Genomic DNA, 22706 nt, shown 5'->3' on the forward strand with positions numbered 1-22706 from the left:
GGCACCCCTCAATCAGTATTTGGCGGAAACTGGTATATAGCACCCCTCAATCAATATTTGGCAGAAACAGGTTTATAGCACCCCTCAATCAGGATTTTATGGAAGAAGGTATATAGCACACCTCAATCAGTATTTGGTGGAAACAGGTATATCGCACCCCTCAATCAGTATTTTGTGGAAGCAGGTGTATCACAGCCCTCAATCACTATTTTGTGGAAGCAGGTGTATGGCACCCCTCAATCAGCATTTGGCGGAAACAGATATATAGCACCCCTCAATCAGGATTTTGTGGAAGAAGGTATATTGCAGCCCTCAAGCTGTTTTTGGGGCAACAGGTATATCACACTCGTTGCAATTAGTTACTCCAATAGCGTTTGTCCCTCTATATACCTGCGGTATCACAGCAGAACCGCACACAACTGCTGCACAATACAAATACACTATAATATAATTTCTATGTTAGAAAGTATATTATATCACAAGTATATCACACCCCTCTATATCACACCCATCGATAGCACACCTATACCAGTCCTTAAAAGGACTTTTGTGGCCCTATTAGCTAGCATTTGGTGTCCCTAACTGTCCCTGCTCTAAAATGCAACCTCTCCCTACACTGGCAAAACACATAATATAAAATGGCTACTAGATTGGGTTCTGTTGTAGGGTTGGGGGTTTGTCCATGTGCTGAAACATCCCAGTTGGCTGTCCATTCCCACCAGATGGATGTGTCATGGGTCAAAGTTCGGCGCTATGCAAAAGAATATGGTGCGTGCGAATATCGGCATGTTTTCGCATGTTCGGCGAATTGCGAACGAGCAAAGTTCGCCGCAAAACGACCGCCGGGCAAACCGCAAGGCCATCTCTAATGAAGATCTCTTGTGGTAACAAATGCAGCATGGTCACCGCCATATTTTACCTTAGAAAGTTCATCAATAATAATTTGCTGTTCATTAAGGTGTAGCCTTAGAAAGTCGATTTCCCTCTCTTCTCGGCTTTGGTCAAGATCATTCAAAGAGCTTGGTCTTCTTATAGTACGAACCTTTTGTCTCTAGACAATAAGATACATATTAAAATACATAAAATATAAAAAATGGACATTAAGGAAAGAATACTGTAGCCTAACCTGACATTAAAGGGCATGCACCTAATTGCAACCAAATTATTTCCATTGAAAATAGTCTTGATAAAAAATGCCCTTCCATATGCTGACTGATCTCCATTGGTGCACTTCAAGTAATATGCTTTCCTAGACTTCACGCCTCTTTTCTGTAAGCTGCACCCCTTTTCTCATCACTATCAATAGTATAAAACACATAATAAATCTGGAGCACAGCATATATGCCAGTGTTTGGATCCTAATTCAGCCAGAATTCTGACAGATTTAGCTATTAAAGTTCTCCCAAAACATACCTTACTGTCTTGGACCCCTTCAGTACAGCATGCTGGTGGCGAGATATTAGGGATATCTTGATTCCATACCTGAATTTCCAGGTTCTGAGCAGGGTTAAGCAAGGCTACTAGATAGTTTTAGACATAAATGTTTGGGTATGAACATTACTCACCATTTCTATGTTTTCTTGTGTTAAAAACTTTAATTTGTTTTCCATACGTCGCAGTGAATTAGACATTTCCTCATTTTTCCGGCTAAGGCGTTTATTTTTGTCTAGGATAGGTTTATATTGACTTTCTGCTTCTCTGAGGCGTTTAAGCTGGAATATAAAAGTATGGATGAAGTAAATGCTGCAACCAACCACACACAAAATTTCATATTAATGTAGTTCCTAAACAATACATTAATATTTAATAAATATTTCTATTGCCCGAGATTAGAACCCTTTTTTTTTTATGATAAGTTAGACTTAGGTGGCTAAATCATATTTTTACTGGGCTTTCAAGCGACACTGCACTTTCACACAATTCCATTTAATTTAATAGAGAATGGTGTAATTAGCAAATTTCTAAATCACTACATTTAAAAAAATCTGCCTGCATCCACCTGAAAAAAGCAGTAAAGTCATGGCCACTAGGGGTCTCACTTCCATCTAAGTTGAAATCTGTTGCCTGTTGTCAGGCAAGATCTGGTAACAGAGACTCAGAAGACAGATGAGAGGAAGTGGGGGTATGTCAGAGCTAGCTGAGATCCTGAACCTGATAAAACAGCAGCTTTGACTAGGCTTCTGAGCATTACAGGAGCCTCTTACTTTTCTGTAAGTCTGATTTATCCATCCTTATCAGCTTTCTGAGCTTCTTAGAAGAAAACAAATATCGTAAGGGATGTGAGATCACTGCGTACGGTACTGGCACCACCTGCTTCTGAGAGAAATACATCTAGCTGTGCAGCCGAAACAGGGAATAATATGGCTAAAAGAGAGTTTTTATATATACAAACCGGATTCCCAAAAAGTTGGGACACTATACAAATCGTGAATAAAAACTGAATGCAATGATGTGGAGGTGCCAACTTCTAATATTTTATTCAGAATAGAACATAAATCACGGAACAAAAGTTTAAACTGAGAAAATGTACCGTTTTAAGGGAAAAATATGTTGAATCAGAATTTCATGGTGTCAACAAATCCCCAAAAAGTTGGGACAAGGCCATTTTCACCACTGTGTGGCATCTCCCCTTCTTCTTACAAATACTCAACAGACGTCTGGGGACCGATGAGACCAGTTTCTCAAGTTTAGAAATAGGAATGCTCTCCCATTCTTGTCTAATACAGGCCTCTAACTGTTCAATCGTCTTGGGCCTTCTTTGTTGCACCTTCCTCTTTATGATGCGCCAAATGTTCTCTATAGGTGAAAGATCTGGACTGCAGACTGGCCATTTCAGTACCCGGATCCTTCTCCTACGCAGCCATGATGTTGTGATTGATGCAGAATGTGGTCTGGCATTATCTTGTTGAAAAATGCAGGGTCTTCCCTGAAAGAGATGACGTCTGGATGGGAGCATATGTTGTTCTAGAACCTGAATATATTTTTCTGCATTGATGGTGCCTTTCCAGACATGCAAGCTGCCCATGCCACACGCACTCATGCAACCCATACCATCAGAGATGCAGGCTTCTGAACTGAGCGTTGATAACAACTTGGGTTGTCCTTGTCCTCTTTGGTCCGGATGACATGGCGTCCCAGATTTCCAAAAAGAACTTCGAATCGTGACTCGTCTGACCACAGAACAGTCTTCCATTTTGCCACACTCCATTTTAAATGATCCCTGGCCCAGTGAAAACGCCTGAGCTTGTAGATCTTGCTTAGAAATGGCTTCTTCTTTGCACTGTAGAGTTTCAGCTGGCAACGGCGGATGGCACGTGGATTGTGTTCACTGACAATGGTTTCTGGAAGGATTCCTGAGCCCATTCTGTGATTTCCTTTACAGTAGCATTCCTGTTTGTGGTGCAGTGTCGTTTAAGGGCCCGGAGATCACGGCATCCAGTATGGTTTTACGGCCTTGACCCTTACGCACAGAGATTGTTCCAGATTCTCTGAATCTTCAGATGATGTTATGCACAGTTGATGATGATAGATGCAAAGTCTTTGCAATTTTTCGCTGGGTAACACCTTTCTGATATTGCTCCACTATCTTTCTGCGCAACATTGTGGGAATTGGTGATCCTCTACCCATCTTGGCTTCTGAGAGACACTGCCACTCTGAGAAGCTCTTTTTATACCCAATCATGTTGCCAATTGACCTAATTAGTGTTAATTGGTCTTTCAGCTCTTCGTTATGCTCAAATTAACTTTTTCCAGCCTCTTATTGCTACTTGTCCCAACTTTTTGGGGATTTGTTGACACCGTGAAAATTTTAATCAACGTATTTTTCCTTTAAAATGATACATTTACTCGGATTAAACGTTTGATCTGTCATCTACGTTCTATTACAAATAAAATATTGACATTTGCCATCTCCACATCATTGCATTCAGTTTTTATTCACAATTTGTTTAGTGTCCCAACTTTTTGGGAATCCAGTTTGTATAAATATATATTTTTTTAATATGAAAAAGATGACTGGGCACACCTAAGATATTGGTTACTAATATTTATTAAAGTACTTGTAATAGTTTAAAACACAAATCCAATGTAATGATGTATGGTACAAAAGTATAACTTTAAAACATTGCTACACTGTTTGGCAGCATTCAAAGCAAAAGTTCTGCGTATTTGTGGTTGGGATGAAGCTGAATTGGTCACTCACAGATGATCTTGTAACCTAACATCCTCATTCCAAACTCAACATGGGCAGAATGATAAAGTACGTGAGGTAGTACATAGAGTGAAAATAAAGCAATATATTAGCGGTTAAACTACAATATTAGTAATAGTCATACAGTGACATAGAGTATAAAATCAGGTGACAGTAGGATAAAATAGGGATTCGCTTGATATAAAAAGGTTCTAAATATCCAGATGTAGCAAATACAGTCCCACAGACTGTATTTGCTACATCTGGATATTTAGAACCTTTTTATATCAAGCGAATCCCTATTTTATCCTACTGTCACCTGATTTTATACTCTATGTCACTGTATGACTATTACTAATATTGTAGTTTAACCGCTAATATATTGCTTTATTTTCACTCTATGTACTACCTCACGTACTTTATCATTCTGCCCATGTTTAGTTTGGAATGAGGATGTTAGGTTACAAGATCATCTGTGAGTGACCAATTCAGCTTCATCCCAACCACAAATACGCAGAACTTTTGCTTTGAATGCTGCCAAACAGTGTCGCAATGTTTTAAAGTTATACTTTTGTACCATACATCATCACATTGGATTTGTGTTTTAAACTATTACAAGTACTTTAATAAATATTAGTAACCAATATCTTAGGTGTGCCCAGTCATCTTTTTCATATTTTTGTTCCTTTCAACAGCGGGGTGATGCTGCAAGACTGAGAGCACCCTGTTTGGTGTATCAACCATCCTGTGCATCCAACTAACATATTATTACTGAATATATTTTTTTAAAGAGAGTTTAGGGAACGCCAAACATAACTGTTCCTTCAATGTTATGATTGAACAAAGAAGCACAGTCATTTCTTTATGAAATATGAGACATATGGACACAGGAGTCCCATAGACTTCTACGGGTGTTTGTACAGGGTCATAATATAGCCATGTGCATGAAGCTGTAGATTAATATTAATGGTCAGAAATCTGTGTATGTGTGTATAAAGGAAGCTTAACAAGGACCTGACACCTCACCTGACATGTCTGTTTTAGTAACTACTTGCATTCCCCATGTAATAACAATTCCGTATAATCTATCCTTATGACTCTTATGTTGTGCCATTCCTTTAATATTCCTGCTAGAAGTTATGAATGAATTACTAGCAGTCTGCAGTGATGGTCCATCTGGGTGCTACCAGTTGGGAGTGTCCTTGCACAATCTTACACTGGCAGCACTGGTTGGATAGTGTCAGACTGTGCAGGGACACATCCTCAGCTGGTAACAACCATCTGGACCTTTATTGCAAACTGCTAGTGCTAGCAATTGGTTGACAATTTCTAAATAGAATAATAAAGGAATGGCACAATATAGTCATAAGAATAGATGCTCCAGAATTGGTATTACATGGGGAATGCAAGTAGTTAGTAAAAAAGACATGTCAGGAGAGGGGACAGCTCCTTTTTAATTTGTTCTTGAAAAAAATGTGTTAGGATTTTCCTTAACCCATTATGTCACGATTGACAATTTTTTTACTATGGTATTCAGGTCATAAAAAAATCATCTACTACAAGTGTTAGCCTATATTATAATATTATACCTATCATGCCCAGCCTTTACTGGATTATGGGTTTTATTTTTAGGTGTTTTATCACTAGATTGTTTCATTGTTTACAGGCTGTAGATAGACCAGAGAGGATCCCATAATAAAATGGCACCCATGCCTGTTATTGGTTCATGGCTATGCATCCCACTGCTTTATGGTTCTTATTTGCACCCCTGCTTTAGTATTCAGGGTGCTGCCACACGTTCCCATTTTCTTTATGCAGTTTCTGAAGTCAAAATCAGGATTATAAAAGAAGAGAAACTATAAAGAACAGATACAACTTCTTCTTCTTCTCTTACTTTAATCCACTTCTACTTTTGGCTTCAAAAACTGCATAAAAAACCCAACTATGTGGTAGCACCCTTACTTCTAAACTCCAGTATCATCTATTCAAGACATTAATCATGTGTAGTGTATATATAAAAACCTGATACACATACCAGTTCATTCCTCTCCTCTGAGAGCAAAGCATTGCGGTCTTCTAATTTACGGATAATCGCACTTAATTCTGCAATTTTCAGTTGAAAGCGGCGAGCATCCTTTTCATCCAACTGCTGTTCCTGAAACAAAGATCCACTGCAAATAACTGGAAATTGATTGGAAAGTGAGGACAACGACCACCAAAAGTCACTGAGATCCCACAAAGAGTTATACTACAAAAAATGGCACATACGAAGCATGTCTGAGTGAAAGGGAAATGTAAGTCTATGGAGGCACAAAAAAGCCACAGACGCCACATAAAATAAAGTAGCATTCCTGCCAGTGTAGCGTATAGTCCAGACCTCTGTGCACATACAGTACGTGTTACGTTTCTGCACGTTACTCACCCAAAGGCTTCTCTGTTCTGCAACAGCAAAATAATTATCACCCGACCCACCCTCTCCAATTCACTATAAGAATGTGAAACCAGACACGGACTCTGGTTCTACAGTCACCTATATAACCCTTAAGAAGTTCAAAACTGGCAGTTCGGCTCTAAGACTGGAACCATTCCATCATACAACTGGTGCAGGAGAGAGCGTGGGTCAACAACCCTAAGAGTCAGGTTGTTTAGCTACGAAAAGCAAAAATAAAGATGAGAATTGATGACTCGAAAGTTTTATGGGCAACTTAAAAGATACATGTTATCAGAAAATTAACAATTGTTTAAATCATGTTTTTATGTTAAGCATATTTTTTTGAATTTCAGTGAGTTAAAAAAATAATAATCCAATTATCACTATCTATATATATTTTTTTAAATGCATATAATCCTACAATTTTCACACTGGCCACTAGTTTTTTCAGAGCAGCTACATGGGCCATAGACACAATGGACAGGAGCTGACCCATTGACTTCTATGGGAGAGTTTTCTAGGCATGCTCTGGGACCTGTGCAGAGGTCAGGAGGGAGCAGATAAGCTGTGATATCACCTTTTGTGAATGGTAGATCCTGTGTTATCTATATAGAGGTGTTGCTGGTCATTGCAATTCTGCCTGTGGTGCTAATAAGATAGCTACTGAAAAGTTACCTGCACAGAACAAGAATTCATGACCTGTTATAATGCCTAGTAGACAATGTGAAAATTGCAGGATAGTATACACAATGTCATCCTGAAGTCCATTGGCCCACCAGAGGAATTTATTCTGAGGGCCCACCCTCTGTGTATATAGGCCCTTAAGGGTCCTGTTTTATTAGGGGTCCATTATTGTCAGAGCTTGGGCCCACCGAAGGAACCACTGGTACTCTGGTGGGCCAGTCCAACCCTGAGTATACATTGTTTTAATACAGTGGCATTGAAAAATGATTAAAAAAAAACTCTAAAAATTCCAAAGAAATATGTTTTGTTTAGCATAAAAATGTGATTTAAACAATATGTAATTTTCTGATGACACATTTCCTTTTAAGAAGAAAAAAAAATTCCAAGAGATACTGATTGATATTATAAGCATATAAAGGAATAAAGCGCACAATACTGAAGCAGAGAGATTAAGGCTTGGCACGATCGGGAAGATATGGTAATATGATAATGACAGATTCTACTTCAAGGATGTGCTTTAAGAAAGAGGAGGAAAAAAAAAGAATACCATAGCCATGCAAAACCCCCCCAAAAATCTGCCATAAATAGCCTACCAAACTAGCCATGTTGAGAGAAGCCTTGTGTTGGGTGACTTAGCTGATCAGGGATGTTTACAAAAGGGAAAGAAAAAGCCATATTTTGGCTTCTGTCAATATAGGATGTGTTTGTATTGCGAACAACCCCTTTAAAGATAACTTACATATATTTATATGTAACAAATTAGTTCATGGAAATAGATGAAAATGCTTGCTGCATACCCATTTTTCTCCATAAACATATAACAGTTGACCCCATGTACAATATATAATGTTCGCAATCAGAGATAAGCGAATCGATTCTAAAAGAATCGGATTCATTACAAATTTCACAAAAAATCATGTGCCAAAACTAAGCCAAAGTTTTTTAGTTTGATTCAGAGGACTCAAGAAAAATCGGCGTCCTGTGCCATTTTACTGTGAAAATTGGCAGGAAAAACAGGAGTAAAAAAGAAGATGAGGGATCACATGACACAGGAAGGAAGTGGGGGGAAGAGCTTTCCCTGATTGGCTCAGAGGCTGACAAGATACTGTTCAGTGTTAGAGCAAAGGCATTTTATTGCAATAACGCAATTATTATACCTATGTTAGTGAAAGTGTTGTATACTACTGCAAGATAACTTGTAGTTACAGCAAATACATTTTACTGCAAACACTGCATTGTTACTATTGTAAATTGACAATACCAGTGTACATTGTATTTGTAGAAGGGGAGGGACATTTAGTTGCACCTGTCTTTAAATTACAGAAAAAAACACATGCAATTTTGCTAGTGCCGTTTAATAATCTGTGTACAAAACTTGCAATCTTTCATTTATAGGCCTCATAATAAAATGTCTGGTAAATGGAAAAATGCAAAACAAAAGATCCATGCATCATCATCCAAGATTCAGTCACAGCAGGATTATGTGGATGTCACCTTCGATACTGTGTTTTAGAGCCAGATACTGTGCTTTGGCCCCAGAGAAGCCTTTCAGTTTCAGTTGCATCCTCTCTGTATTCACCAGCCCCTCCCAGTGGGATGCTTTCATTTTTCCCAAGAAGAGGTGACAAAACCCCATGTGCTATCAAAGGTTCTCAATATAGTCACCATGTTGATGATTTGTGTGAGAACAATCAGCGATTGGACTGCCATGAGGAGCAGGTTCAGACAGAGGTTAGGGACCCTATGCGTAGTAGTAGTAGTAGTAGTAGTAGTAGCAGCAGTAGTTTCAATTGTAGCCATTGTAGTGGAGGTATGGGCCGTTGTTATAACAGTAGTACTCAGGGCAAATACCGAGAAGGGAATTAGGAGAGGGACCAGGAAGCCCACAATGACCTATCAAAGTCTGATAAAAGTTGCGGGGAGGATGAGGACTATGATGATGCTTGTGTGTTAGACAGGACCTGGAGGCTGGATCTGGGTGCTAAGGAGAAGGAAAATATATCAGAGGAGAAGGGTGGTGGCCGCAGCAGTAATAAAAGGTGGATGCAACGTACAGCCAAAACCTCCAAAAGAACTGCCAGGGCCAGATCTGCTTCTAATGTGGTTAGCTGGAGAAATGGTGATGCCAATGATACTGTGGGCGCAGGCTCAAAACATGCCAGATCTAGACCAAACCTTTGCTGCCGCTAGCTCTGTTCGAGTATCTCCGGTATGGCAGTTTTTATCCATAAGGCTGCTCACAAAACAACAGCCGTGTGCAACATCTGCAGGATTAAAATAAGCTATGGAAGTTCAAACACAAACATAGGTACCAGGGCTCTATTGTAGCACATGAGGCGGCATCACCAGATCATATGGGAAAATAGAACTGGCCAGCGTTCCAAATCAGAACAGGTCTGTCCTCCTCCTGGTATCCTTTGCGGCAGCAGGCCCACATCCACAACCAGTAGAGTGTCCTTGTCATCATCATCCTCAATTACTTGTTTTCCTGCTCAGACTCCTTCTCCGCTCTATCATCAGTCATCGATAATAGAATGTGGGGGCAGAAAACAACTTTAAGTGCTCAGCAATCAGGTTTTGAGCAACTCACACCTGGCCAAGTTGTTGGCAGATCAGTTGCTGCTGTAACACCTAATTTTGTTAATTAAGGAGCAGTTCTGCCGATTCACCAAAATGTAATTTTTCTTTAAAATGTAATTATTCTTAATTCCATCAGCCGCAGTTTTTGCCATACTCCATCTGTCGGACTTTTGGCCAGGTGTCTACAGTGTCTTCTTCCGTAAAATGTAATTCTTTTCAAAAACTAAATTCTTCTGTATGCCACCAGTTGGACTTTTTTCCAGGCAGGCGACCGTAAATATTGTTTCATCATTATGGAAATATGACACAGTTCTGCACTTTCACCAAAATGTAATTCTGCTGTATGATATTAGTACTTTGGTCTAGCTGTCCATATTTTTTTATAAGTCTGCTTTCATAGCGCCTACCAGTAGCCATTTGGCTCCAGGATAAGTATATAGTGGGCTCAGCATGCATGTTGGTACTTGCATCCCTGGATCCGATGAAAGCTGTAATGTCACCGGACGGGGTTAAGGGCAGAGTGTGCCTGGCGTGCATGCTGTACCTGCGCTCCCTGGACTTTGTGTGGCTGTCATGGCCCATAACAGGTAGGAACTAGTGTTAGGGACCACTCATGGAGGCGACCTTGACGTGGTGAGTGGCTTATTACGCTTTGGCCAAAATGTACACCAATGCCTCATTCAACATCCAGCATAGAGGCAGGGCATAGTGCTGGTTGCAGAGTGCGATTGCATTTGTGTTTTTACGTTTGTATCTGTATTTCGCCATAGCAATGTGCACCTGCATACAGGGCTGTGCTGACTGAACCCCCCATATTTTTTTATTGTTTAAAAATGTCTAATTTTCTATATGACTGTGGCCTTTCCCTGGCACATACTGTGTTCCCTGACCTTATGGACTGGAGGGTAGATTGGAACAGTGGATTGAACTGGCCCAGTTTGCTTTCATTGTACTGTCTTGGCCATCCCTGAGTGTCATCTTAGAGAGTTTTTGGCGTGGCAGGCAGCGTTGTCACCCCCAAATGGACAAACTTGTCCTTCTCCAGTGTACAAAACATCACTTCTGTCAAAATGAGTCAAGCATGGATCTGTGAAGATTTTCACACACCTCTGGCTCAGGCCTATGAATAGATCTGCAATTGCTAATGGTGGATGTTGATCACCGGCCCCATCATGCCACTGCTGCTGTTTGCCTGTTTACCATCATGCTCTGTACCTTATGGTTGCTGCAGCGACTGACACAGCTGTTACTCTCCGCTGCTAATCCCCCTACTCCCACTACATTACTCCTATACAGCTGCCACTACTACAGCTACTACCCCTACACAGCCACACACATCTACTTGTCTGTTCCATGCTTTGCCGCTAGTGCTGGTACCTACTGCTGATACTGCCCTTTCCACATCCACACTGTACTGCTTCTGTTCCAAAATAAGGGCTCATGTACTTTCTTTCCTCTTCCATTTTTTGCGGACCGTATGCGAAACCATTCACTTCAATGGGTCTGCAAAAACAACGGAAGGTACTCCGTGTGCATTCCGTTTCCGTATTTCTGTTCCGCAAAAAAGTAGTGCATGTCCTATTATTGTCCGCAAATATTGGTCCGAGGCCCCATTCAAGTCAATGCGTCCGCAAAAAATACGGAACGCACACGGAACACATCCGTATGTCATCCGTATTTCATCCGTATTTTGCGCATCCATACTGTAGAAATGCAATGCACAGCCCATATTGCTCATGTGTTTGGTGATTAATAAGTTATTTTTTCTGTTTCCGATACGCAAAAAATGGATTGCATACGGAAACCATACGGATATGTTTTGGGGAATAACGGAACGGAAGAGGACTTAAATCAGAGAAAAAAAACCCCTCAGATACAGAACAACGGATCCGTTAAAAACGGACCGCAAAACAAAAACGGTCGTGTGCATGAGCCCTAAAGGGGATAATTTTTTCCAGGCTACAACTACAGAACAAGTCACTGTTTCTTCTGACAATTAATGATTTTCTGTGTAAATATTTCTGCAGGCATTCTGCCCCCATTAATGCATAATTTTTGAATGCTTGTGGAAAAAAAAGCAACTGGTTCTTATGATATTAACATGTATGTGTATAAACAGGGGCTGATGTCTTCCCATGTTAAGTTATAATTTTTGGATGCTTGGTCTCAACAAGCTACTGTCCTTTTTCCCATAACACTGTGTATGTTCGAACACCATCTGCCCCAATAAGGGACAATATTCAGAAGGTTTCAATTATTCAAAATGATAATACATGTGATGGCACAATGTTTTTAAACATGGTGTTTGTTAACACCGTCCACAATGCTTTTACCCACAGCTATATATGTCAGTGTCACACTGACATTATTTGCTTTTGCTGTCATTATCAGATCTTAAAGTGGGGAGGGAGGAGAGAAACAATGAAAATTAGAAAAAAAAATAAATAAATAAAAAAATTATGAAAAGATATAAAAATCAACAAGATTAATAAAAGGTAGACCTAGCCTTAATATTCAGGCCAGTTGGAGCATATTAGATTTGTTTAGAATCGATTTGGACACAAATAAAAAAAAAATAGACAAATTATTTAAAGACAAATTAAACATGAAATTACCGGTAATTTAAAAAAGTTTGCTCATCTCTGCAATGTATTGCTGCATTTTACAACCATGTGCTATACTGTCTTTGATGATACTGATAAAAAATCCCAAGCAACATTCACAATATCATTAAATACACTGGAGAAGCCAATAAAAAGGATACAATCTACAATGCATTTGGAAAAGTCTTCAGACCCTTTTATTTTTTTTATATTTTATATTACAGCCTTGTGCCAAAGTAAAAAAAAAAATCTACTTTTCAAATCAATCAATCTGTAATGAGAATGTTAAAACATGATTTTATAAATCTTTGCAAACGTATTAATAAGGAAAAAGTAAACCTTTGCAAGGACATAAGTATTCAGACCCTTTGCGATAACACTTGAAATTTTGCTCTGAAGGCCTCCGATTTCTTGATCATCTATGAGATATTTTTATACCTTGATTGGAATCCATCTGTGTAAATTCAGTTGATTGGACATGATTGTCTATATAAGATGGCATAGCTTACAATGCATATCAGAGATAAAACCAAGCCATGAGGAGGAAAGAACTGCCTGTAGAGCTCAGAGACAAGATTGTGTGGAGGCACAGATCTGGAGAAAGGTACAAAATTTCTGCTGGACTGAAAGTTTCCAAGAGCACAGTGGCCTCCATAATTATATGGAAAAAGTTTGGAACAACCAAGACTTTTCCTGGAGCTGGCCATCCCACCAAACTAAACTTCATGAAAGTCAACCATCACTGCAGCATTCCACCAATCTGGACTTTATGGTAGAGTGGCCAGAAAGAAGCTTCTTATCAGTAAACGACACATGAAACCTGTCTGGAGTCTGTAGAAAAGCACCTGAAGGACTCTCGGACTGTGAGAAACAAGATTCTCTGGTCTGATGAAAGCAAGTTTGAAGTTTTGGCCTCAATTGTAAAAGGGAAGTTTATCAAACCAGATACAGCATGTCAGATTTGTGGTGTAAAAATGTTGCACAACATGGCAATTGCGACATTTCTATGACATTTAGGAGACAAGCCACTTTTCAAAGTGGTCTATGTTTAAGGCAGAAAAGTGAGATTAGATCTAGATTATGGCGTGGAGTCTTTACTATCTGCGACATGCCATGCAACCCCCTTGTGTAGTCATACAACACAATGCAGATACACCAAATACATGAAAACTGTGCACCATTTCATAAATTTGGTGCAACCACACAATGCAAGACCAGACCAAAAAAGATGTCAAACTGGGCTGAAGGTTCATCTTCCAACCAGAAAATAACTGTAAACACACCGCTAAGACAACATAGGAGAGGCTTAGGGACAACTCTGTGAATGTCCTTGAGTGGCCCAGCCAGAGGCCTGACTTGAACCCAATAGAGAATCTCTGAAGAGACCTGAGGATGGCTGTCCACCGACGGTCCCCATCCAACCTGGAGGTTCTGCAGAGATGAATGGCAGAAAATCCCGAAATCCAGGTGTGCAAACCTAGTGGCATCATACCCAAGAAGACTGGAGGCTCTGATTACTTATGTAAATGGAGGATTTTAGTTTTTCCTTTCCAACAAATTAGCAAAGATTTCTAACATTCTGTTATCACTTTCTCATTATAAGGTATTAAGTGCAGAATGACAGGGGAAAACTACATTATTTTAATTTTAGCACAAGGTCGAAACATAACAATATGTAAAAAAAAGTGGAAGGGTCTGAAGACATTCCAAATGAATGAACTGAATTAAACCCCTTTAATTTTGGTAAAAACTGTTGTAGAGTACAAGAGACTTTTCTTGGAAACTGCTTAGAGCAAGCAAAATGTAGTCTTTATTGTCTTGGACAGGCATAGTAGAAAAAGAAAAGTCAGGAAACACTTATCCCCTACATGCCTGGACAGAGTATACGGATGTGAATTATTTATCACGCCTGCATAGACAATGTACAGGAAGTGTACTTTTCCTTTTTAATGTTTTTTCCTGCAGAACAAATCTAGGCTTGTGCTAAATGCGCTGAGATATATCATTTATATAATATTAGTCATCTCTATGGGTTGCTCTCATGGAAGGTGCTTTGTTGGTTACTTAGCTTTGCCTGTACATTTATCAAGTTTACTGGTGCCATAAAAAATTATCAGAGGCTTGTTAAACTAACGCTAGGCTCACATTGTGTTGGGCCAGGGGTATATAAACTATAGGGGCTGAACATGTGGCTTCTACAGTTTGGTGCCCTTGCGAGTAGGGGCGAGCCCTTTTGGGTTCCATACCCTTTGTTACTGAATGAGAAGAATTTGTGCAGAGCTCCCCTCTCAATGGTCTGGAGTACTGGTTTAAGAGTCATAGAAGGGCATGGGTGGTGAGACATGGTATCGTAATGAGAGGCCCATTATTGATTTTTGCTATGGTACATAGCTATATATTGCATAGTTTTACATTAAAGGGATGTTCCACCTTTTATATATTGATGACCTACCACTTGGATAGGTCATCCATATTAGATCAGTGGGAGTCCGACACTCGAAACCTCCACCAATCAACTGCTTGCAGTAGCCAAGTGGAAGATGCTAGAAGCAGAAGGCTTAGTCCACTGGGTAATGTTTGTGCGGGGCTACTGTTATGGAAACCTTTAACTCAAAGTTAATTGTTTCCTTGAATTTAACCCCTTAGTGACCACCCATATGAATTTTTGTGGTGGTCAATAAGAGGCCTTAGGCTGGGCCGCCACCTATTCATGGCAGCCCAGTCTCAGGGCTGCTCGGGTCTCCTATTCAGCAGAGAGCAGGGGCTCGGCTCTCACATGAGAGCTGTGCTCCTGCTCTAATAGCCCAGACTGGCAGTAGCGCAAATCCAGGCTGGTTAACGCCTTACTACGAGCAATGGTGCCCGCTGCATGTAAGTGGTTACAGAAGCAGCGGACTAACTCTGTATCCCATCAGCACCACGCAAATGAGATTGCAGGGGGTGCTGATGTTTGAATAGCAGGCCGAGACATAGTATGGGCCCCAAGCCTGCCTTGAGTGTTCCCCAGTAGGCTGCGCCTCTCTATAGCCTATTATTGTCCCTTTGTGGGACTAATAAATGGTTAAAAAAAGTTAAATTAAAACATTCCAATTAAAAAACACGCTTTTTTCCCCCCAGGAAATAAAAATGCTTTTCAATAGAAAAAATTGCAAAAATAAAATCTCCACATGTTTGGTATCGTCGCATCCTTAAAGAGGACCTTTCACCTAAAAAAAAAATGTAAACTAAGAACATAGCTTTACTTACATGCCCCCATTAAGTGTTGATCGTTTTTTCTTTTTTCAAATAGTGCCCCCGTTTGTCCGCTATGCCCCCCCGGAATAATTCCCGCCGTCTATGGTAATGAGCCAGCCTCAAATGGGCTGGCTTTAAAAGTTCTCCTCGGCGTGCCTTCTCTCTTCTCCCTGGCACGGAGCGCATCCAATCAGCGCGCTCCGCTCTTAGCCAGGGAGAAGACGCTCCAGTTCTCGCGAGACTTCAGAGAACTGGAGCGATTTCGTCTATCCGGCTAAGAGCGGAGCGCGCTGATTGGATGCGCTCCGTGCCAGGGAGAAGAGAGAAGGCACGCCGAGGAGAACTTTTAAAGCCAGCCCATTTGAGGCTGGCTCATTACCATAGACGGCGGGAATTATTCCGGGGGGGCATAGCGGACAAACGGGGGCACTATTTGAAAAAAGAAAAAACGATCAACACTTAAGGGGGGCATGTAAGTAAAGCTATGTTCTTAGTTTACATTTTTTTTTTAGGTGAAAGGTCCTCTTTAACCCGCACTACACAAATATTATGTGAATTATTCCATACAATGAACGTTGTAAAAAAAAAAAAAAATGCCAGTATTGCTGCCTTTTGCTTAATTTCCACCAAAAAAAGTGATCAAAAAGTGTTATGTACAGAACTCTAAAGTGACATTATTAAAAACTAAAAGTTGGGACAGACAAACATCATTCCCTCACATAGCTCTGTAGAAAAATGTAAAAAAGCTATCTGTCTTGGAATGTGGTGATGCAAAAAGTTAAAAGTTAATCAGTAAGGCCTCTTGCACACGAACATTGTGCATCCGTTCTGTGCATTGGGGACCGCAATTTGTGGTCCTCAATGCCAGGCAACATCCGTGCGGTAGTCGGGACTCTGTAGTGCTTCCGTGTGGTTTCGATCCATGCTTCCGCTCCGCATCTTGGTGATTGCGGACCCACGCAATACGGCCACGGGCACACAACGTTCGTGTGCAAGAGGCCAAAGTTGTGTGTACCACAAAATGGTGCCATTGAAAACTAAAACTTGTACCACAAAAAAAAAAAGCCCTCATACAGCTACATAGACTGAAAAATAAAAATATTGATAAAGAGTAGTAGGGCACACCTACATTCGGCTACACACGGAGACAGGCTGTAATAGCAATTCAAATTTATTAAAACTATAGTGTACCACAAAAATTGTTCAAAAACACTGATAGCTCCCTTTAAAATATGTAGTATCTAAAAACCATATATATAATGTAGACTATTGTATCAATTGTAATATAAAGACCATTGCGTCGGCATAAATGGTACTGACACTGTACGTCTATATGCACTGTACAGAGAGACCAGGTAGTGGCAAGATCTGCGTAGTAGCTTAGTGCACAATAGCCGCCATACGCCGATCCCCTCTTCTATAGACTGCAAACAATATTGCATAGATTTGTTGCAAACAAAGTTTATTGGAGCTAAATTAGTGTCCGTAACGTATTGCACCAGTTTAGCTCCCAGGTGCAATATATGAGCTACATTACGGACACTAATTTAGCTCCAATAAACTAACAGTGAACCGAGCTATTTTACAAACGAACAGCTCACTTATCTGTTTGCAACAAATCTAAATTTTAATTGCTATTACGGCCTGTCTCCGTGTGTAGCCGAATGTAGGTGTGCCCTACTATTATTTATCAATATTACTTCTCATACGAAGATTGTGTGAATCTTTCCAGTAGGTGAACCCTTTCCATATATTGGTCAATAGGAGAGCCATCTCCAAACACTATGAAAAATTAAAATGTTATAGTTCTGTTATTTAAAAAAAATTGGAAGAAAAAAAACTCTTGGTCACTAAGGCCTCTTGCACACAAACGTTGTGTGCCCGTAGCCATATTGCGGCCCGCATACAGTGGACCCATTCACTTCTGCAGAGATGCAGAACGGAAGCACGGATCGAAACCCCACGGAAGCAGAACGGATCACGGACCCATTCAAGTTGAAAAGCGGACAGGAGTACTCCTTTGTATAACTTCGATGTCAGCCAGTGGCAGCTCATGTGTGACACCTGCCGTTTGCTCAGGCCCTTTGAGGAGGTCACGTTATTTGTCAGTCGCCAGGACTATGGGATGAATAACGTCATTCTACTGCCTCATGTCCTGGAACAGATGCTGGCAGTGGTAAATCTGGCTGGTCAGGGGACTGGAGACATGGTGCCTAGATCTCACGGCCACATGAGCCCTGTGGGGGCTGAACTGGAGGAGGAGGAGGAAAAGGACATTGGCGCACAAGCAATGTGTAGCGAAATGGGTGGTTTTTACACATAGGTGACAGGAGAGGAGGAGCAGCCAGAGGAGCTACAGGGTGATGAGGAAGACAAGGCAGATGACCCAGACACACTGTGGCAGTATGCAGTGGAGATGAAGGCAGGGAGTCCCTCCGAGTCACTTGCACAAATGGCCCGATGCATGCTCACTTGCTTGCGTAGTGACAGCTGAATTGTCACCATACCAGTCCAAAATGGGGGCCTTGTTTACACCCGCAGAGAGGGAGGACAAACTAAACTACTATAGAGACATCCTACATAGTGAGTTGGCCGCTGCCTATTTGCGCCATCGTCCATCCTCTCGCACGTCTGATCCGGGGGGCCCTTTGCACTCACGTTGCAGGGTGGGGGGTAGGAGCAGTTCCAGCTCCATCAGCAGCAACTTGAGACTAGAGTCGCTGATAAGCAGCTTTCTTCACACGCCTAGTGAAGAAACTACTCACCAGCAGCAGCAGCTAGACCTGGAGCAGGACCTGAACCAGCAGGGGGTGGCATACTTGGACACTACCCTGCCACCCCTACTGCCCGGCCAGTAGTGTGGCATCAGAGCGGGTGTTTAGTGCCCCGGGGGCCATAGTTGCCCCAAGAAGAACTTGCCTGTCCACCCAAAATGTGGAGAGACTAACCTTTGTCAAGATGAATCAGGCGTGGATCAGCCAGGATTTCCACCCACCAATGCCTGATGCATCAGAGTAGATCATCCATGGTACCACACCAACCCTTTGACACAAGAGACTGGTTTCTTCTGCCTACCTGCCTCAACTACTATTCTGATGCTGCCAGCCGCCTGATGCCACACATCTGATGCCAAGTGCTCTTTATTCACCCACCATCTTCAGCTGGTACTCGTATTGCCATCCACCTCCCCACTCTGTCACCGGGTCACTCTGTGGTCTCCTGATGCTGCTGCCACCTCCTCATTATGTCACCTTGCCACTCTGTGGTCTTCTGATGCTGCTGCCATCTCCCCACTGTGTCACCGGGTCACTCTGTGGTCTCCTGATGCTGCTGTCACCTTCACACTATGTCACCTTGCCACTCTGTGGTCTCCTGATTCTGCTGTCACCTCCACACTATGTCACCTTGCCACTCTGTGGTCTCCTGATGCTGCTGATACCTCCACACTATGTCACCTTGCCACTCTGTGGTCTCCTGATGCTGCTGCTGCCACATCCCCACTGTCATTGTGCCACTCTGTGGCCTCCCGATGCTGCTGCCACCTCCATACTGTCATTGGGCCACTCTGTGGTCTCCTCATGCTGTTTCCACCCTCCCCACTTCATGACTGGGCCACTTGAGTTATTTGGTCAGATTTGGCCCCGTGACTGCCCTAATAAGTGAAGTGTGCAGTGATTCTAAGAGTGATGCCTGTCATCTGCATGTAATTCTGACTCACAGTACTATTTAATGTGACGGACTGAACCGTCACTGGGGCTGCTGGAGAAGCCTGAGGGCCAGCCTCCTTCCTACAGACTATGGACCGAGAACTATGTAGACCCCCTAAGACCTTTTGGGGTGACAAGGAAAATGAACCCTGATTTATGTGTGTAATTTATATGCCACATATTTCCTATTGCCCATTAAAAAGGCATAGTGTGGATTCAGCAACACAAAAAGGGTTAACTCTGCACTGAGACTCCCACTGATTGTGTTAGTGATGGGATTAAGATAGTTGATTATAATAGCAGCCTATGATACACTCAGGAGGTAATCCCATCACATGTGACTCCTCTCTTTCTATTCATTCATTATGAAGGGGGTGAAGATGTCTGTTTGCATGTTGTTAATGGTTGATTGCATTATGTTTTTAGACTTCTTGAACTGTATATATACTGAGTTGATCTTCAATAAAGGGAGTTCCTGTTTTACCCTTCATCATGTTGAGGCTGGTGTTTGGGTAACTGATCAACACTGGGGATTGCTATACGCTGAAGATTTGCTATACTCCCCTGGCTATAACTACTAGCTCTTGTAAGAGCTGTTCCTGCTCTCTGGATTTAGGAGAGGTTCACCCACTGGAACCTGGAGCCTTGTCGTAGGTCCAGGGTGGGTAAGAGACGGCGAGACCTCAACCAAGCTTTGGCGGTTTGTGGGGTCTGCAGTGCTTACAGGTGTCAAGTGGAGTGCTTAGAGCCCTCGGGAAGCGCTAGGAGCATCCATCGACAGAGGTACCCGGTCAGGGTGCCAGGAGATCCGTTACATTGGTGGCAAGCAGTGGGGTGGCGTCCTAGTGCGAGGAGGAGCAGCTGGGAGACACCGTTGGTGGAGTATATTGAGGGCAACGCTAGTATCCGTACAGCGTCCCTGTCTACAGCAGGATGGAATTGGCTAGTCTTCGGACAGCGTTCCACTACGAGGAGGAGGATGACCCGGACTGGAGGGATGCAGTCCGGGAAGGCGTCTGGTACGAGGCCCTGGAAGATGTACAGCTTCGGTGGGGCAAGATTCTCCCCAGTAAGAAGCAGCAGTTGCGGATGCGAGTGGCCCTGCGAATGCCTCTTCTGGGAAAGCAGCCCCTGGATGAGTGGGTGACAGAACTCGAGAGCCTGGTATGGAAGGAGCTTTGGCTAGACGACGCCTACCAGGCACTCTGGTGGTATGTGATTATGCACTCCCCCTGGATGGCTGAGCACGACAGACCCGAGGGTGAGGATTATGATGGCCCTGGCCTGTTGTTTGAGACCTTCACAGAACCGGAGTTCGGAGATGCTGGAAAGTCCCGGTTCTGGGATATCTATAAGTACAGGGAGGCTATGCATGATTGAGCTACAGCGAGAGAGGTGAGACAAGACCTGGCATCTCTAGTGACAAAGGAGTGGGAGCTGGAGCAGGATTACCAATACTTCTTCAGCTCAATTCGGCCCCAATATACACTGCCAGAGAGCTGGGTGGCAGTCCCAGACCTACAACCCTACAGCTGGGAAGACCCAACTGAAGTATCCCCTGCTTCCGTACCAGCTACAGAGGTAGGGGACCTCATAGACTGGTCCTGGGGGGAACCCCATATGGCAGGTGGAGATGGGACCGAGATCTCTCCACCGGCCCTACAGGGATGCTGGGCGGTCGGCCCAGATCCCCAACGGCAGCCGGAGTTTCAGGGAGTAGGGACAGTCGGTCCTGCTCCCCAGCGGCAGTATGTTTTGCAGGGAGAGCATCGTATCCATTCCCCAGCGGCAGTGTACCTTGCAGGGAGAGGAGACAATCGGTCTCTCTCCCCAACCACAGGGGGACAGCACCCCTAACTCCGATGGTGCAGATGGGACCGCAGTCTCTGCACCAGGCCTACCAGGATGCTGGACGGCCGGTACGGATCCCCCACCAACCCCGCAGGAATGTCAGGAGGAGGAGGTAAATGATACCTCCTCTCCACAGTTGATCCGTAACAAGGTCCTGGGGGCAGGATTTCCTGACACCATCCCAGCGGAAGAGCTGGCATCTGGGCAGAGTGCAGTCAGCTTCTGCCCTCCCCTATCCTCTTATCCAGAGGCTGACTCCCCTCAGGCTACCCCAGCGGAAGAGCTGGCATCTGGACAGAGGGCAATTGGCCTCTGCTCACCAAGTACCCACAGCTCCAAGCTAGAGTACAACAATAAAGCAAGGGGTAGCGGATACCCACTCAACAGCTGGGGACATACAGAACAGAGCCAGGCCCCAGAGTTCAACAGGACCAATGTTTGTTTATGGGTGGGTTACTCGACTAACTCAGGCACCGACCGACAGGAGGTCAGGTACCTGGTTAGTCTACTGTTGGGAGGGGGAAATGTGACGGACTGAACTGTCACTGGGGCTGCTGGAGAAGCCTGAGGGCCAGCCTCCTTCCTACAGACAATGGACCGAGAACTATGTAGACCCCCTAAGACCTTTTGGGGTGACAAGGAACTATGAACCCTGATTTATGTGTGTAATTTATATGCCACATATTTCTTATTGCCCATTAAAAAGGCATGGTGTGGATTCAATTGCAAAAAGGATGGTGGCTCACTCACTGCTCCACTTATGGAAAAGGTGCACTGCCCTTCAGCACTCCCTAATGCTGATGAAGTAAAAAGGTGAAGAAATGGGTCACCACTGAGGAAGGGGTACTTTTACCCCGAAATGCGTATGGTATTGACAGTGAGGGACCACCAAGAAAGAAGCGCTTGTAACTTTATGTCTTCATTTGGACTTTAAAACTACTACGGAAAAAATCACCTGTACTTAAGGAAATTTGAAATCCCCGCCTGGAAACCTAAATCACATGACCGCCTAGTGCACCACATGGGATGCCACACAGGTCCTGGCAGGTCAAAGCGGTGGAACAGAGCTATACCGCTACACTCAAGAGCTTGGGAAATCCTATCTGCAGGTCCTTGCAGCTCACAGTAGAGCATTATATCAAAATCTCCAGGTGCACAAGCGAACCCACTACAACAGAAGACGCAGGAGTGGTAAAGTACATGAATATCGCTTGAGTACTATTATATGAGGACTATTGTGTATATACAATATATGACTCTCATGTTATAGCACATTGTGATATACAATTGTGTGAGACTCTACCTTTCGGGTCATAGATTTTGGGATGTTTCACAAAGAATACGGCGAGATAGCCCTATAGTAGCATACATCCGCATGAGACTTTTCCTTGCCTTTGATCACAGAGGTCTTTTGCGGCACAACTGAC

At 42.8% G+C, this 22706-nt stretch overlaps 1 protein-coding gene across 21 annotated transcripts in view; it reads right to left on the bottom strand.

The window, feature by feature from the left end:
* LOC122940860 (janus kinase and microtubule-interacting protein 3) overlaps nt 1–22706 on the bottom strand; it is a 123951-nt gene that overhangs the window by 71521 nt on the left and 29724 nt on the right. For 11 of the 21 annotated variants that reach the window (XM_044297711.1, XM_044297705.1, XM_044297707.1 and 8 more), the window contains 3 exons: nt 6225–6344; nt 1566–1712; nt 920–1051 (listed from right to left, as the gene is read on the bottom strand). In XM_044297711.1, coding sequence (XP_044153646.1) covers nt 920–1051; nt 1566–1712; nt 6225–6344 — 399 coding nt within the window. The remainder of the gene's footprint in view (nt 1–919; nt 1052–1565; nt 1713–6224; nt 6345–22706) is intronic. The other 10 variants (XM_044297710.1, XM_044297703.1, XM_044297698.1 and 7 more) reach the window with 3 other exon arrangements.

The sequence above is a fragment of the Bufo gargarizans genome, chromosome 6 (assembly GCF_014858855.1).
Source record: "Bufo gargarizans isolate SCDJY-AF-19 chromosome 6, ASM1485885v1, whole genome shotgun sequence".
NCBI lineage: Eukaryota > Metazoa > Chordata > Amphibia > Anura > Bufonidae > Bufo > Bufo gargarizans.